Source organism: Lagenorhynchus albirostris, chromosome 8 (genome assembly GCF_949774975.1).
Source record: "Lagenorhynchus albirostris chromosome 8, mLagAlb1.1, whole genome shotgun sequence".
Lineage (NCBI taxonomy): Eukaryota > Metazoa > Chordata > Mammalia > Artiodactyla > Delphinidae > Lagenorhynchus > Lagenorhynchus albirostris.
Genome location: NC_083102.1, coordinates 48,042,004 through 48,058,793, shown reverse-complemented (window position 1 = coordinate 48,058,793; position 16,790 = coordinate 48,042,004). Strand labels below are relative to the sequence as shown.

Below are 16,790 nucleotides of genomic sequence, written 5' to 3'. Positions count from 1 at the left end.
ACTGTAATTGGATGTGAGCTTCATTTCACTATAACACAAGCATGCTCTGTCTCACGTGTGGCAGTGAATCAGTGAAGCGTCCCAGTCTCATAATTTAGGTTCAGCGTTTTTAGAATGATTTCTTTTCCTGTTTATTTGATCAAATGAATAAGCTGGATTAACCATAATTTTAAAAAAAAGGTGAAAAAGTTTCTCACTCTTTTTCACTGAATATTTTGGAGTCATTGCACTTGCATCAAAAGAAATTTTCTGTGTAGATGGTCTAATAATGCCATATGTCTTAATTTTTAGTACTTAGTGAAGGAAAAAAATAGAACAGCATTCCTATTTCAAGATATTTCTCAATGTCTTTACCCTAAACCTAAAAAATTAGAATGTTATATTGAGTTTCTGTGAAAAAGATCTTCTTTAATTGGTTCAGTATACATTTTTGGTTATTTTACATTCCTATTTAGCCTATGGCGAGTCATTGCTTATTCTTTATACTCGGATGTTTTTTATATGTAAATATTTTATGCCTCTGATTTTATTTATCTTAAAAAACAGACTACAGAAAAAAGACAAGAGGTTATAGATATTAGACAGTCAAACTAAGAAGGTTAGAAGGAACCAGTAACTTACTGTGAATTTTTCTGTATCTTTCCTTTCCCCTTCCAGAAATTCCTCTCTTATCTTAAATAAAGAAATGTAACTTTTATAGGGTGACGAAAACATTTTGTGGTGACAACTGCCTGATGATCAAGGTTTTTAGCCTGGTATTTGAATGCTAGTCAAAGATGCTGAAACAAGCCTAGATCTTATGAAGAATGCAGTGACTGTTTATATTGCAGTTTTTTGGATACTTGTTAGACCACCCTGATTTTAGGACCTCCAACAGAAAAACAACAGGCATTTTGGCATCTACCTATCTTTTGTGCTCCAAGTAAATTGGGACATTGCACAATTTAGTTCTCTTCTTCCTACTCATAAAATGTATGCTGTCTCTTAGGTAAATGTTTCTGAGATAAGGTATTTATATCCTGATCAATTTTTTGACGAGTCTTTTAAATTTCCACATTTATCAAAATCTTTAATGATTTTACTAAAAATGCACCAAATTAGTACAAGTGTGAGACATTATCTAGGGCACTGTTGTCATTAAGAATGATTGAGCCACAATCCTTCAGTTTGTGAACCTTGGTTGTATCCTAGATTTCTAAAAAGTAGATACTTGGGGGTAGTGTAGTATATTTTAACTGTGGACTACCCGTTGGGTGTTATAAAATTATTGTTAATTTTCTTAGCTATGATCATGGTAGTGGTTAAATACAAGACTACTTATTAGGAGATGCTTGGCCTGTGCACTTAGGGGTGAAGTATCTGCAATTATGTTTCAAATGCTTTAACAAAAAAAAAGAAAGAAAAAGAAATAAAACTTAGGTATATAGACGGAGAGTAAATATGGCAAAATATTAATAATTATTGAATTTAGGTTATGGGTGTTCATGGTAAAATTTTAACCTTTTTGTATGGTCGAAAGATACCAGAATACAAAACTGGGGACAGGAATTAGACTTGTATACACTTTCATATAATTTTAATTCCTTTTAAAAATTTCTACTTAAGATTCAGTGAACTCTAAAGTATGTGTCAGTTAAATGAATCACTGGGAAAAAATGGTTCTTTTATAATGTTTCTGTTGTACTGTGTCAAGGTGTATCTTTATTTTTAAGTGGCCAGAAAGTTTAGAGCCAAAAATGATTTTTTAAAAAATAGGTAAGGTAAAAAATTAAGTGAATAAGTAAACTTTTTTCTTTTTTTTTTGCGGTACACAGGCCTCTCACTGTTGTGGCCTCTCCCGTTGCGGAGCCTGTGCTCCGGACGCGCAGGCTCAGCGGCCATGGCTCACGGGCTCAGCCGCTTCGCGGCATGTGGGATCTTCCCAGACCGGGGCACGAACCCGTGTCCCCTGCATTGGCAGGCGGACTCTCAACCACTGCACCACCAGGGAAGCCCAAACTTTTCTCTTTTGAGGGCATTTACTCCTGTCATTTTCATTTAGTCTGATGGAAGAGATAGATGGGTCATTTAAAAATTTTACCGTTCTTTAACTTTCATAAGAGCCATTTTAGAGTTTAATTAGAGTTTGATTCCATGACCCTGGAAAAGTGACTTGGGGTTTATTGGGGGAAAACATTTTATTTTAGCTAAATGTATGATGCCTCCTTTGTGAAGTTTTCCCTCTGAGTCTCCATTCTTCCCTTGTTAGAATCAGACTTCTTTTTTTTTTTAATAGAATCAGACTTCTTGCTGTAAGAGAAATATTAACCATTTTATTTACTATTTTAGGTCCCTTAATTTGGTAATTTTTAGAATACTGGAGTTTTAGATTTTCCTGAACTAAGTAACTTAGTGTTCATGTAAGTAAGAGTCAATTATATTGTTAATATGTTACAATGTGCATTTTTGTCCTAAAATTTGCATTTACTTACAAAGTTTCTTTTAATTTAGCTAAATAGAGGCCATTTTATACATATAGAAACTTATTCCTTAGTACCTTATTTAAAGAACTTTTCACAGTAATCCCATAGATGAAGGCCTTATGTAACACACAAGGAAGTTCTTAATAGATTCAAAGATTTCCCATAGATTTGCATTCAAGAAGAGGTACACATTTTTCTCCTTGATTATTACCCAAAATAAGAACAGCCCAGAATTAAGTCACTTATGAAACTTAATATGCCTCATTTTTAGTACTGATTTGAAAAGTGATTAGCAGGCAACTTCATAATAAAATTCATTACTTTTATACCTTCTTGTAATGTTTTTTTCTTTGCCCAACCAAAAAATGGTTTAAGTTTATGATTCATGAATTTTTCTAACTGAAGACTAAAAGAGTCTGATTGATATGAAGTAGATAGTATGTAAAAGTTCTTTCTGCAAATTTCTTCACTATTTTTTTGAAATGGAAAACTGAATTAGTAATGTATTATAAGATTATAAAAAAACAATTTGAGTTTTTTGTTTTATAGTTGAAAATTGAGAAAACCATGAAAGAAAAAGAAGAACTGTTAAAGTTAATTGCTGTTCTGGAAAAAGAAACAACACAACTTCGAGAACAAGTTGGAAGAATGGAAAGAGAACTTAACCATGAGAAAGAAAGATGTGACCAGCTGCAAGCAGAGCAAAAGGTTAGTTGTGTCCTATGTAACTGATTGGAGTTATAGTATATTGTCTGAAACCCACTTTTTTCAGGAACTGAACCAGTTAAAATGAGTGAAGACCACATGTTGAAAAAAGTAGCATTTAGATAGATGTTTGTATGAGAATAGGTCAGAGCCTATCAACCTTCTGTCATAGCCTCTTTTATGTTGTAAATGGTTAAAATACTTTAGATTTTTGGTATCAGGCTTGTGACATTGTCCCCGACAACTGTTTCTAGATGCTTTACATCTAATTGTAGGATACTTGATTGATTGGGGGAGAGGGGTTAGAAATACAATTAGGAATGATAAACACTGAATAAAGGGAAGAATAGAATAAAGTAGTTAAAATTACTCTTCTAAAAAGCAGAATTTAGTGAAATAAGATGTAATGTTAGAATTCTGAAATCCTTGATGTGAGAAATGCAATAAATTATACTAAAAACCACCTAATTAAAAATTGGCACAATTTCTTAATCTAAGAAAAAAAGAAGTATAAGTGTAAAACAGTGTGGCTTGATTAGAGATACAAATGGATTTAAGTCAGTAGCCAAAAACAATCACCTAATTTATTTAATATTTTCATAAGAAAATTTGTTAGTTTTGACAAACTTGCACAGATTATGATTATACATACCACAGTCTCACATATGTTGTAACTAGTTGGATATGCTAATGTCCATTGACAGGATTGATCTATTGTTCCCTAAGGATGGGGTCTGTTCCATTATTCTTTTGTGCAGCAAGACCTAGAACAGTTGCTTAATAATTGTTAATTGAACCATTAGTACAGTGATTCTTAATAGGTTTTATACTCCAGTGAAGTGGTTGTATATTGCACACCTGAGCAGAGATTAAATACAGATAGGGCTCAAACTGAAAAGATTTTTTTAGCCTTATTCTGTTTGTTTGAGGATTGCTTATTTGAGTTAGAGGGTAAACATAACTTATAGCAATGTATACAGTTGTGAATCTCCTTATAAACATCTGTAAAGTCTTCTGTCCTTGTTACCATTAGCCTTTTTAGTTTAAAATACAGTTATTCCCCCAATTTTACTCTTGGGGAATACTTGCAGTCCTGCAGTAGGAGTATCCTACAGTAGGAGTAAGATACTCTATTTGGTTAAGAAACCACTTTTTTTTTTTTTTTGGAGGGGGGTTGGGTACTGTGGGGCATGTGGGATCTTAGTTCCCCAACCAGGGATTGAATCAGTGCCCCCTGCAGTGGAAGCGCAGAAGTCTTAACCACTGGACCACCAGGGAAGTCCAAGGAACCACCTTTTTTTTTTTTTTTTTTTTATTTCCGGTGCACAAGCTTCTCACTGCAGTGGCTTCTCCTATTGCGGAGCACGGCGCGCGGGCTTTAGTAGTTGTGGCCCAGCTGCTCCGCAGCATGTGGGATCTGCTCGGGTCAGGGCTCGAACCCGTGTCCCCCGCATTGGCAGGCAGACTCTCAGACACTGCACCACCAGGGAAGCCCTCAAGGAACCACTTTTCAAATTTGAACTTTTTAAGCAGGTGTACCAAATATTATATTATAAATGTTATGATAAAATCTCATTGTATGTGCCTAGCTTGACTATTAGGACATTCAGCTAAATTTTTAATTCAATTGTTATAACTCCTTTGCTATCCTTTGTATAATTCTTACCCTTCTCTTTCTATTCTTCACGCATTTCTCTCGATGTTTGTACTTGGATTTGATAGTTTTCTAAAGTGGCCCATTACAGCATGAACTTAGCCCATGAGATCAAGAATACCCTGAAATATGGCCTTTAAGGTTAGACTCTCATCGCCTTGAAATCCAAGGGAAGAAAGGTTGATTTGCAAGAGTAGGAATGGCAGAATGAGAGGCCTTTAATTGCGAGAAATACTGATGTACATTAGGCCATTTCTCTGGTTCAGTCGAGTATTAGCTGAGATTTAAACAGTCTCAGGTTCTCTCTGCTGTCCAGGTGACAAGGGGTTAAGCACTACAGGCAAGACTAAAGATTATTCTGATAGACTTAGGTTGAGAAAGTGGTAGATTGAGGTCAAGGGATTAATGAAGCAAAATCTGTAGGAGATTGTGGCTGTGGTGCCCAAAAGAGATCTTTGGAAGTTTTTATGGCAACTCATAAATCTTGATGACAGTCACTAATCTTGAAAGGCACTTCTTCCTTGCTGCTATCCTTCCATTGGAATATACTCTCTGGGAAGATGAAGTATGTGGAAGTGATTTTTAAAAATATGTTATACTGTAGAAAATGGTGATAAAAGGACCTAGAATGGTATTGGTTACGTAATAGATGCTCACTAACTTTAAGTAGCTATATTGTTGTATTACCTTTCATAGTGATAGACCAGAGAATCATCGAGGAAGAACTAAAATATGAGGAGTGTCATCCAAGAGGAATAGAAATTGACAGCCTTTTCCCGAGATTTTAAAAGTATTGATAATACTTGTATAATGTTACATATAAACAATTATGAGTTATATTTTGGCAACTGCTTATTTCTGGGGATAAAATAACATGCTTGCCAGGAGAGAGAGTTCTTCTTTGTTCCTAGTTGTGGGGCTTCTAGTTTTTTATGAATTTGCTTTTTACTTCCAAAATTATAGTCTCCATCTTAATCAGGGAGGCCTGCTGGGCAGTTAGAACAGCTCAGGAACTTTCACACCCGGGTTAGTTGCGTGGCTTATTAAATCTGTGACATTTCTTGGCATCTGTTTAAAATCTATTCCATGGTATGAATTCTGAAAAACGATCTTCATATAATAGTCCTAAAGGGCTTCTCTTTGAGGTATGAGTATATAGCCTCTGAATATCTGAAGGACTATTAAGATATTTACCAGTCATTTAAAATTTTATAATAGTATACTAGGAATGATCTGTAGAGAACTTCAGTTTCTTCATGGTAGAAGAAATATATTGCATTTTCATTGTTTTATAAAATATGATTGATTAACTTATTACCCATTCAATACTTGACAAATACTAAAACAGTTAAATGTTTATAATAATTTAATGTTTATAAATAAAATCTTCCATCTTTTGTAAACATTGACTTTTCTCATTGTAAAATACCACTAGAGGGAACACTCATTTTGTAAATTAAAAGAATTGGACAAGTTAAGATTATCAAAACCAATTGGTATAAGTGATGCATTTAATTACATTTAACGTTGGCTCCTTGAAGGTATAAGGTAGGATTACAAAGTAGATTAAAACTGAAACCAAATAATATTTATAAATTGAGAGCTATAATTTATATATTGTATTTCCCCTAGATTATTTTAATGTGATATGTATGTTCCATTATTCATGTACACTCTAAATTTAAAAATAACAATTTTCATTAAGGGTAATTTTTACATTCATTTTTAGTTCAACTTCAAAGAAGTGTGGATTTTTCTCTCTTGTAAAAGGCTGATTAATAAGAGTAACGCATATAATACTTAATGTAAGCCAGGTGCTATTCTGAGTGTTTTTATGTCTGTTAACTCTCTTTATACTATGAAGTGTAGGTTACTTAACCTGCCTACAATTGAACAGTTTATATAAGTGGTACAGGCAGGCAGTCTGGCTCCAGCCAGTGCTCTTAATCACACTGTATACTATACCAGTGTTCTTAATGACACACTATACCTACTGCTGAGGGCTTATCTAATTGATCTTTTTTAAAAACAGCTTTGTTGAGATGTAATTTACATACCCCCAAAGTTCATCACTTTAAAGTATAAAATTCAGTGGTTTTTATTATATTTATAGAATTGTGCAACCATTACCATAACCTAGTTTTAGAACCCCCAAAATAAATTTTTTTTTCTGAGCACTTAGAACTATTTTATTTACAACACTGAAAATAACACACCTACCTGTGTCCTGAACAAAGAAATGAGTGGAAATTTCTCTAGTGTTTTAAGAGGCAGGTTCCACTCATAGAATTCAGCACCTGCTAGGGCTGGCACTTCTGCAGCCCCACAGGACAGCAGTGGCCAGCAGGGACCTCAGCGTGGGGGACCCCTGATCCTTGGGGCCCAAGGGGGGGGAATCCACCTTTCATTCACACTGTGACACTTCAGTCAGAAGAGGCCCCTGCTCAGGGGCGGAAACCTGGTCCCTGTGTGCCTGCTCAGCTCCTTGAGAACCTGCTTCTCCTTCTGGTACCGCTTCTGCCACTCGGCCTCCGTGCTGTGTGTGAAGCTCAGCAGGTGACAGAGCCCGTGGGTGGCAGTCACAGTCAGGATGTCATAGGAATCTTCATTTTCTTTGCAGTGCTGGAAGATATGCTCTACTCCCAGGAAAATGTCTCCTAAATTATAGTAATCTGGAAAATCAGGCTGGGGAATTTTGCCTGCTTTCAGATCCTCGTGAAATGGAAAGGAAAGCACATCTGTTGGGGTATTTTTGTTTGTGTAGATTGTATTAATCGGCTGAATCTGTTGTCGACACAGACGACCCCCAGGTCGAACCTCTGCACCCACAGGGCTCTCCGCACTGCCTGCACCTTCTCACGGAGCCGTGCCCGCCTCGGGCACTGCCCGCTGCAGGTTCCTCAGCACCAAGCTCATCACCCGCCCCAAAAGAAATCTTGTACCTATTTGTCGTCACTCTTTATTTCCCACAAGTCCCAGGCAGCCACTAATCTAAGTTTCCGTCTCTGTGGATTTGCATGTTTTGGACATTGCATACAAATGAAATAATATGTGGCCTTTTGTGACTAGCTTCTTTCACTTATGTTTTCAAGCTTCACCATTTTATAGTATGTGTCAGCAGTTCGTTCTTTTTAATGTCACATAATATCCCATTGTATTAGGTTTTTAACCCCCAACTTTACATTTATTAGACTTATGTAAAAATTAGCAGGTTGTATGTATATTCCGTGTGTTCTTGTTTTTGTTTTGGAGTGCTAGATATATACTTGAAATTAGAAGATTGAAAACTAGATATATATTTGAAATTAGAAGATTGAAAATTGAATGGTATTGAATCTTGTTTTCCAAGTAGGACTAAAATAGGCTGTGATCCTGTTAAGTTTTCTAGTTAGTTTAGTTTATAATTTTTTGGTGCCTAAACTATGAATTGAGTTTTTTCCATAAAGTAAATTATATTCTTAACTTGAATATTGGTAACTTAAGATGTACTTCAAGATAATTTAAAACCAATTTCTTTTGTGGGGTACTAAGTCAATATTGCTTAAACAATATGAGGAGCATGTTATGAACTATTGTATATATTCATATTGTTTTGGTTCTTAAGTTTCACAAACTAGGTAGGGTACCTTGAGACATTACCAGGCATTTGGGAGTTATCATAGGTATAGGAGTGAGAGAACATGAAAGATCTCTCATTATGATGGTGGCTCTGGCTAGTGTGGACCTCTTCAACTATCTTTATATTTTTGGCTTTCTTTTTCCTTGCGTTGGATACCTGGTTTTGGACAGAGGTAGTTTAAGGCATTTAAACTGCTTAATGTATGGATTGCCCCAGTTGCTTATGTCTATCTATCTATCTATCTAATGTGTAGAATTGCTAAAAACCAATTTTGAAGTTAGGATATCATTGAATTTCTAATTCTCTTTTACCGGTTTTTTATTGAGAAGACACAAAGGCTTAATTTTAATGAGTAATTTAATGTATTTAGCAGTATGTTTCTTTAAAGCCAATTACTTTCATTTTGCACCTGATTTGCTAAGTAATAGTTTCAGAAATTCATAATACTTTGTTTCTAAAATATATTTATATACTTTGAACTAGCTCATAATCTTGTATAGACTAATACAGAGGTGTAACATGAAGCATTGTTTTTTAACATCTTTATTGGAGTATAATTGCTTTACAATGGTGTGTTAGTTTCTGCTGTATAACAAAGTGAATCAGCTATGTGCATACGCATATCCGCATATCCCCTCCCTCTTGCATCTCCCTCCCACCCTCCCTATCCCACCCCTCTAGGTGGTCACAAAGCACCAAGCTGATCTCCCTGTGCTATGCGGCTGCTTCCCACTAGCTATCTCTTTTACATTTGGTAGTGTATATATGTCAGTGCCACTCTCTCACTTCGTCCCACCTTCCCCCTCCCCGTGTCCTCAAGTCCATTCTCTACATTTGCATCTTTATTCCTGTCCTGCCCCTAGGTACATGAAGCATTTTTTATAGTTTGTTTCACAAGACTTGTAGCATTGAGTATTTTTCATTCAGTTCAGGTGTAATTGATGAAATTTTAAGATATTTAAAGTGTACATAATGATGATTTGAATATGTATAAAGGAAAGGATTGTGAAAAGAATCCTTGTGAAAGGATTCCTCCCATCTAATTAATTAACACATTTTCAACTACATATTTATCTTTTTTTTTTTTTTTGGCTGCCCCCCATGGCTTATGGGATGTTAGTTCCCAGACCAGGGATCGAACCCATGCCCCCTGCAGTGGAAGCATAGAGTCCTAACCACTGGGCCTCCAGGGAATTCCCCTATTTACCCTTTGTGTGTGTGTGTGTGTGTGAGTGTGTGTGTGTGAGAGAGAGAGAGAGAGAGAGAGAGAGAGGGGAGAACATTTTTCTCTCAGCAAATTTCACTTATACATTATAGTGTTGTTAACTGTAGTCACAATGTTATACATTAGATCCTCTGACTTTATTCATCTTATAGCTAAAACTTTGTCCCCTTTTATCAACCTCCCCGCTCCCCACCCCTCAGCCCCTGGCACCCACTTTTCTATTCTTTTTCTATGAGTTTGACTTTTTATTTAGATTCTTCATATAAGTAGATACCATGCAGTATTTGTTTGGCATATTTCACTTAGCATAATGCTCTCAAGGTCCATCCATGTTGTTGCAAATAGCAGGATTTTCTTCTTTCTCATGACTGAATAGTATTCCATTGTATTTATGTACCACATTTTCTGTATCCATTCATCCACTGATATACATTTAGGTTGTTTCTTTATCTTGATTGTTGTGAATATGCTGCAGTGAACATGAGAGTGCAGATAAATCTCTTCCATATCCTGTTTTCATTTCCTTTGGGTACATACCCAGAAGTGGGATTGCTGAATCATACGGTATAGTTTTCATTCCGTATTGGCTTTTGCATGGTGCCTGCACCAGTTTACATTTCCACCAACAGTGCACAAGGGTTCCCTTTTCTCCACATCTTCACCAGTATTTTGTTATCCATTGTCTTTTTTTTTTTAATTTTTATTTATTTATTTTTGGTTGCACTGGGTCTTTGTTGCTGCTTGCGGGCTTTCTCTAGTTGTGAATGGGAGCTACTCTTCTTTGCGGTGCACATGCTTCTCATTGCGGTGGCTTCTCTTGTTGAGCACGGGCTTCAGTAGTCGTGGCACGCAGGCTTAGTTGCTCCACGGCATGTGGGACCTACCCGGAGCAGGGCTCGAACCCGTGTCCCCTGCATTGGCAGGCGGATTCTTAACCACTGCGCCTCCAGGAAAGTCCTATCCCTTGTCTTTTTGATGACAGCCATTCTGATAGGTGTGAGCTGATATGCATTGTGGCTTTGATTTGCATTTCCCTGATTTTGAGCACCTTTTCATGTACCTGAGCACCTTTTCATGTGCTTGTTGGCCATTCATGTGTTGTATTTGGAAGAAAATGTCTTTTCCGTTCCTCTGCCAATTTTTAAATTGGATTGTGGGGTTTTTATTGCGGGGGGTGGCTATTGAGTTGTGTGAATTCTTTAAATATAATTTTGGATATTAACCTCTTATCAGATATTTGATTTGCAAATATTTCCTCCAATTTCAGAGGTTGCTTTTTCATTTTGTTGGTGGTTTCCTTTGCTGTGCGGAACCTTTTTTAGTTTGATGTAGTCCTGCTTGTTTATTTTTGCTTTTGGTATCAAATCCAAAAATTCATTGCTAAGACCAGGGTCAAGGAGCGTATTACCCCCTGTGTTCTCTCCTAGGAGTTTTATGGTTTCAAGTCTTAAATTTAAGTCTTTTATTCATTTGAATTAATTTTTGTGTATGGTTTAAGATGGTGGTCCAGTTTCATTGTTTTGCATGTGGCTGTCCAGCTTTCCCAGGACGATTTGTTGAAGAGAGTACCCTTTTCCTATTGTATATTCTTGGTTCCTTTGTTGTATTGATAGATTGATTGAACACATATGCATGCGTTTATTGCTGGGTCTCTTTTCTGTTCCATTGATCTGGTGTAAAGTAAATCATTCAATTTTAATTAAAAAAGCAACTTAATATAAGTAAAATTATACCATCCTAAATTTTTTCTTCTTCTTTAAAAACGTATGTGAAACCCAACATTAAAAGTTACTTGTCGGGACTTCCCCGGTGGCGCAGTGGTTAAGAATCCGCCTGACAGTGTAGGGGACACGGGTTCGATCCCTGGTCTGGGAAGATCCCACATGCCACGGAGCAACTAAGCCCGTGTGCCACAACTACTGAGCCTGTGCTGTAGAGCCTGCAAGCCACAACTACTAAAGCCCACGTGCCTAGAGCCCGTGCTCTGCAACAAGAGAACCCACTGCAATGAGAAGCCCGCACAGCAACAAAGACCCAACACAGCCATAAATAAATAAAAAATAAAAAAAGGTACTTGTCTGTGGAATGTATACATGTTCAGGAAATAACTTAGACATTTATAGATATATTTGTAGCCTTTCTTCCCTCTCCTTTTTCTACTCCAACCAAAAAAATTTAATCCTTTGGATCTGGAATTCTCTTGTAAAGCTAGAATTTTTTTTAACCATTTATTTATTTATATTTAATTTTTTTTTAATATTGGAGTATAGTTTTTTTTTTTTTCTTTTTGAAGAGCGCAAGGGCCGCGAGCGTCCGGGAACCCCGGCCCACCCCCCGCGCCGAGGGTGGCGGAGGACCCGGATGCGGATGTGTCCGCCGCCCCTCGGCCCTACACGGCCCCCCCGGGAGAGGGGCCTGTGGGGCTGGCCCTGTGACATCCCCCGCCTCTCGGTCCGCACCCGCCCCCACCTTTCTGGAGTATAGTTGATTTACAATGTTGTGTTATTTCAGGTATACAGAGAAGTGATTCAGTTGTACACACACACACACACACACACACACACACACACACACACACACACACACACACACGTATTTATTTATACATTCTTTTTCAGATTCTTATCCCATATAGGTTATTACAGAATATTGAGTAGAGTTCCCTGTGTTCTTCAGTAGGTCCTTGTTGATTATCTATTTTATATATAGTGGTGTATGTATGTTAATCCCAAACTCCTAATTTATCCTTCCTCCCAACATTTCCCCTTTGGTAACCATAATTTTTTTTTTTTAATTTTATTTATTTATTTATTTATTTTTACTGTGTTGGGTCTTCGTTGCTGCACGCGGGCCTTTTCTAGTTGCGGCAAGCAGGGGCTACTCTTTGTTGCAGTGCGTGGGCTTCTCCTTGCAGTGGCTTCTCTTGTTGTGGAGCACAGGCTCTAGGTGCGCGGGCTTCGGTAGTTGTGGCATGCGGGCTCAGTAGTTGTGGCTTGCAGGCTCTAGAGCACAGGCTCAGTAGCTGTGGCACACGGACTCAGTAGTTGTGGAGCGCAGGCTCAGTAGTTGTGGCGCACAGGCTTAGTTGCTCCACGGCATGTGGGATCTTCCCGGACCAGGGCTTGAACCCATGTCCCCTGTATCGGCAGACGGATTCTTAACCACTGAGCCACCAGTGATGTCCCCATAAAGTTTGTTTCTGAAGTCTGTGAGTCTGTTTCTGTTTTGTAAATAAGTTCATTTGTATCATTTTTTTAGATTCCACATATAAGTGATATTATATTTTTCTTTTTCTGACTTCACTTAGTATGATAATCTCTTAAGTCTGTCTATGTTGCTGCAAATGGCATTATTTCATTCTTTTTTATGGCTGAGTAATATTCCACTGTATGTATATGTATATGTGTATATATATATATATATATATCTCACATCTTCTTTATCCATTCCTCCATTAGTGGACATTTAGGTTGCTTCCATGTCTTGGCTATTGTAAATAGTGCTGCATTGAACATTGGGGTGCATGTATCTTTTCGAATTATGGTTTTCTCTAGATATATGCCCCGGAATGGGATTGCTGGATCATATGGTAGTTCTATTTTTAGTTTTTTAAGGAACCCCCATAATGTTCTCCATAGTGGCTGTATGAGTTTACATTCCCACCAGCAGTGTAGGAGGGTTGCCTTTTCTCCACACCCTCTCCAGCACTTATTATTTGTAGACTTTTTGTTGATGGCCATCCTGACTGATGTGAGGTGATACTTCACTGTAGTTTTTTTTTTTTTTTTTTGCGGTACGCGGGCCTCTCCCGTTGCGGAGCACAGGCTCCGGACGCGCAGGCTCAGCGACCATGGCTCACGGACCCAGCCACTCCGCGGCATGTAGGATCCTCCCGGATCGGGGCATGAACCCGTGTCCCCTGCATTGTCAGGCGGACTCTCAACCACTGCGCCACCAGGGAAGCCCCATTCACTGTAGTTTTGATTTGCATTTCTCTAATATTTTGTGATGTTGAGCATCTTTTCATGTGCTTTTTGGCCATCTGTATGTCTTCTTTGGAGAAATGTCTATTTAGATCTTCTGCCTTTTTTTGGCCGTGCAGCTTGGCTTGTAGGATCTTAGTTCCCTGAACAGTGATCGAACCTGGGCCCTTGGCAGTGAAAGCATGTAGTCCTAACCACTGGACCATCAGGGAATTCCCTGCCCAGTTTTTGATTTGGTTGTTTTTTTGATACTGAGCTGCATGAGCTGTTTGTATATTTTGGAGATTAATCCCTTGTTGGTTACATCGTTTGCAAATATTTTTTCCCATTCTATGGGTTGCCTTTTCATGTTTTTTTTTTTTTTTTTTTTTTTGTGGTACGCGGGCCTCTCACTGTTGTGGTCTCTCCCGTTGCGGAGCACAGGCTCTGGACGCACAGGCTCAGCGGCCATGGCTCACGGGCCCAGCTGCTCCGTGGCATGAACCTGAGTCCCCTGCATTGGCAGGCGGACTCTCAACCACTGTGCCACCAGGGAAGCCCTTGTTTTTCTTTTTGTTTGTTTGTTTGTTTGTGTGTGTGTGTGTGTGCGCTGGGTCTTCATTGCAGTGTGCGGGCTTCTCTAGTTGTGGCGCATGGGCTTCTCTAGTCTCTAATTATGGTGTGCAGCCTTCTCTAGTCTCTAGTTATGGTGTGCAGGCTTAGTGGCGCCATGGCATGTGGGATTTTAGTTCCCCGACCAGGGATTGAATCCGCGTCCTCTGAATTGGAAGGTGGATTCTTAGCCATTGGAACACCAGGGAAGTCCTGTCTTTTCGTTTTGATTATGGTTTCACAAAGGTAGAATTTAAGTGTATTTGCTCATAGCAGACTTTTGATAGTAGAAGTGGCTCTTATTACATTTTATTGTATTTAAACTTTGCTCTCTTGGAATATGGACAATATTCTCCATGGAAATTGTCTTTTTTTTCTTTTCTAAAAATGTATTTATTTTGGCTGAGCCTGATCTTAGTTGTGGCATGTGGGCTCTTAGTTGAAGCATGCATGTGGGATCTAGTTCTCCAACCAGGGATCGAACCCAGGCCCCCTGCTTTGGGAATGCGGAGTTTTACCCACTGGACCACAAGCAAAGTCCCTTCATGGAAATGTTCTTAGTGCAATTTTTTGCTGTTGTTGTTTGAATAAAAGTATAAGGTTTTCTTAAGATAAATTTGAAGTTTATTACCGAAGAGGTTATATGAATATGTGTTGTTTAAATTCAGAGATCTAAAGTACTGCAAATTGAAATATGCTAAAGTAAGTTATGGTTTCTATCAGGTTAGTTTACAAATAAAAAGTTTACAAATAAAAAACAAACAAAAGCTGTAACTGAGGGACTTCTCAGGTGGTACAGTGGTTTAGACTTGGCACTCCCAGTGCAGGGGGCCTGGGTTCGATCCTTGTTCCGGGAACTAGGTCCCACATGCATGCTGCAAGTAAAAGTTCGCATGCCACAGCTAAGGAGCTGGCGAGCTGCAACTAAGGAGCCCACCTGCTGCAACTAAGACCCGATGCAACCAAATAAATAAATAAATATTAAAAAAAAAAACTAACTGAAACTTAAACAGGTTGTTTTTATGGGAGCAATGTTAATGAAACAGTTAATTCCCTAGTTATTATTGTTATTTATTTATTTTGCCTTTTAACACATTATTTTAATGCCATGAAGATAGTTTATTATAGTACATTGTTGTCAGTTATATATATATATATATATATATATATATATATATATTTATTTTTTTTTTTTTTGCGGTACATGGGCCTCTCACTGTTGTGGCCTCTCCCATTGCGGAGCACAGGCTCTGGACGCACAGGCTCAGCGGCCATGGCTCACGGGCCCAGCCGCTCCGTGGCATGTGGGATCTTCCCGGACCGGGGCACAAACCCATGTCCCCTGCATCGGCAGGCGGACTCTCAACCACTGCGCCACCAGGGAAGCCCGTCAGTTATATTTTTGTTTGGTGTATTTCTAGGAACCAGAGAAGATACATTTATATTCTCTAGAACTATCTACATAGCTTGGTATTATAGTCGATTTCAAGAAGCACAGTGTTTGAGAAAAGCCAGTTACCTCAAATGAGTAAGATTTATTTTAAAATCTTTTAGCAATTTCCATAAATGACATAATCCTTTTGCCAATGATTTGCCATTTAGAGTATTCAGGAACTAATTTACTAAATTTTCTTGCTGTATGTTTGAATCCAGAATATCATCATACTTTTTTCTAGATAATTGTCAGTGATATTGTATCTGGTTTCTTTACATGTATTCATTTGTAGTCAGAGTTAATTTTGTCTTTATTTAACATAGGAATAAATGTGTTGTTAAGATATTTTTAGTGCATGTTTAGCCACATAGATGATTCACAGTCTTTTTATCTGGTTGTTCATATTTGAGGGTTATGACTTGGGGGGATTGGTAATAGTAGGTCATGGTGACGTGATCCTTCAATTTAGGAGGAGGGGGCGAAGTCTGCTGCATGAATCTGAAATGCCCAAATCTCTTAATCTCCTTTTGCCACCACTTTTGTTACTGTTCTTATCTTGGTGCACGGTGTAGCTGACTTACTCATCTCTAAGTTTTTCTCTGTTTTAATATTAGAATTATGGTGCCCTTTTGACATATCTTGCAAATACTGACCAAATGAATATTTATTCCAAATTTCAAGTGTTTTTCAAAGACTATGTTGTAAATTTTACTGTTTTAAAAATGTTATTATTATTTTTTTTAAAGAAAACATGTTTCTTAGTTATTTGTATGTACACTAAGGGCTTTGATGTCATTTTCATGCTAAGGAAACTTAGACACATTGAAGATGCTTATCCTTCACTCAGATATGAGTGCTACAGGCCTGAAGAATAATCCCCACTTTATGGGCTTCCCTGGTGGCGCAGTGGTTGAGAGTCCGCCTGCCGATGCACGGGACACGGGTTCGTGCCCCGGTCTGGGAAGATCCCACATGCCGCGGAGCGGCTAGGCCCGTGAGTCATGGCCGCTGAGCCTGAGCGTCCGGAGCCTGTGCTCCGCAGCGGGAGAGGCCACAACAGTGAGAGGCCCGCGTACCACAAAAAAAAAAAAAAAAAAAAAAATAATCCCCACTTTA

General features: G+C 38.1%; 1 protein-coding gene and 1 pseudogene across 2 annotated transcripts in view; one reads left to right on the top strand and one right to left on the bottom strand.

Annotated features, from left to right (window-relative positions):
• Positions 1–16,790, top strand: part of TAX1BP1 (Tax1 binding protein 1) — an 88,602-nt gene that overhangs the window by 22,825 nt on the left and 48,987 nt on the right. For both annotated transcript variants that reach the window (XM_060156947.1, XM_060156946.1), the window contains exon 5: positions 3,012–3,170. In XM_060156947.1, coding sequence (XP_060012930.1) covers positions 3,012–3,170 — 159 coding nt within the window. The remainder of the gene's footprint in view (positions 1–3,011; positions 3,171–16,790) is intronic.
• On the bottom strand, positions 7,237–7,737 carry LOC132524204 (endoribonuclease YbeY-like; annotated as a pseudogene).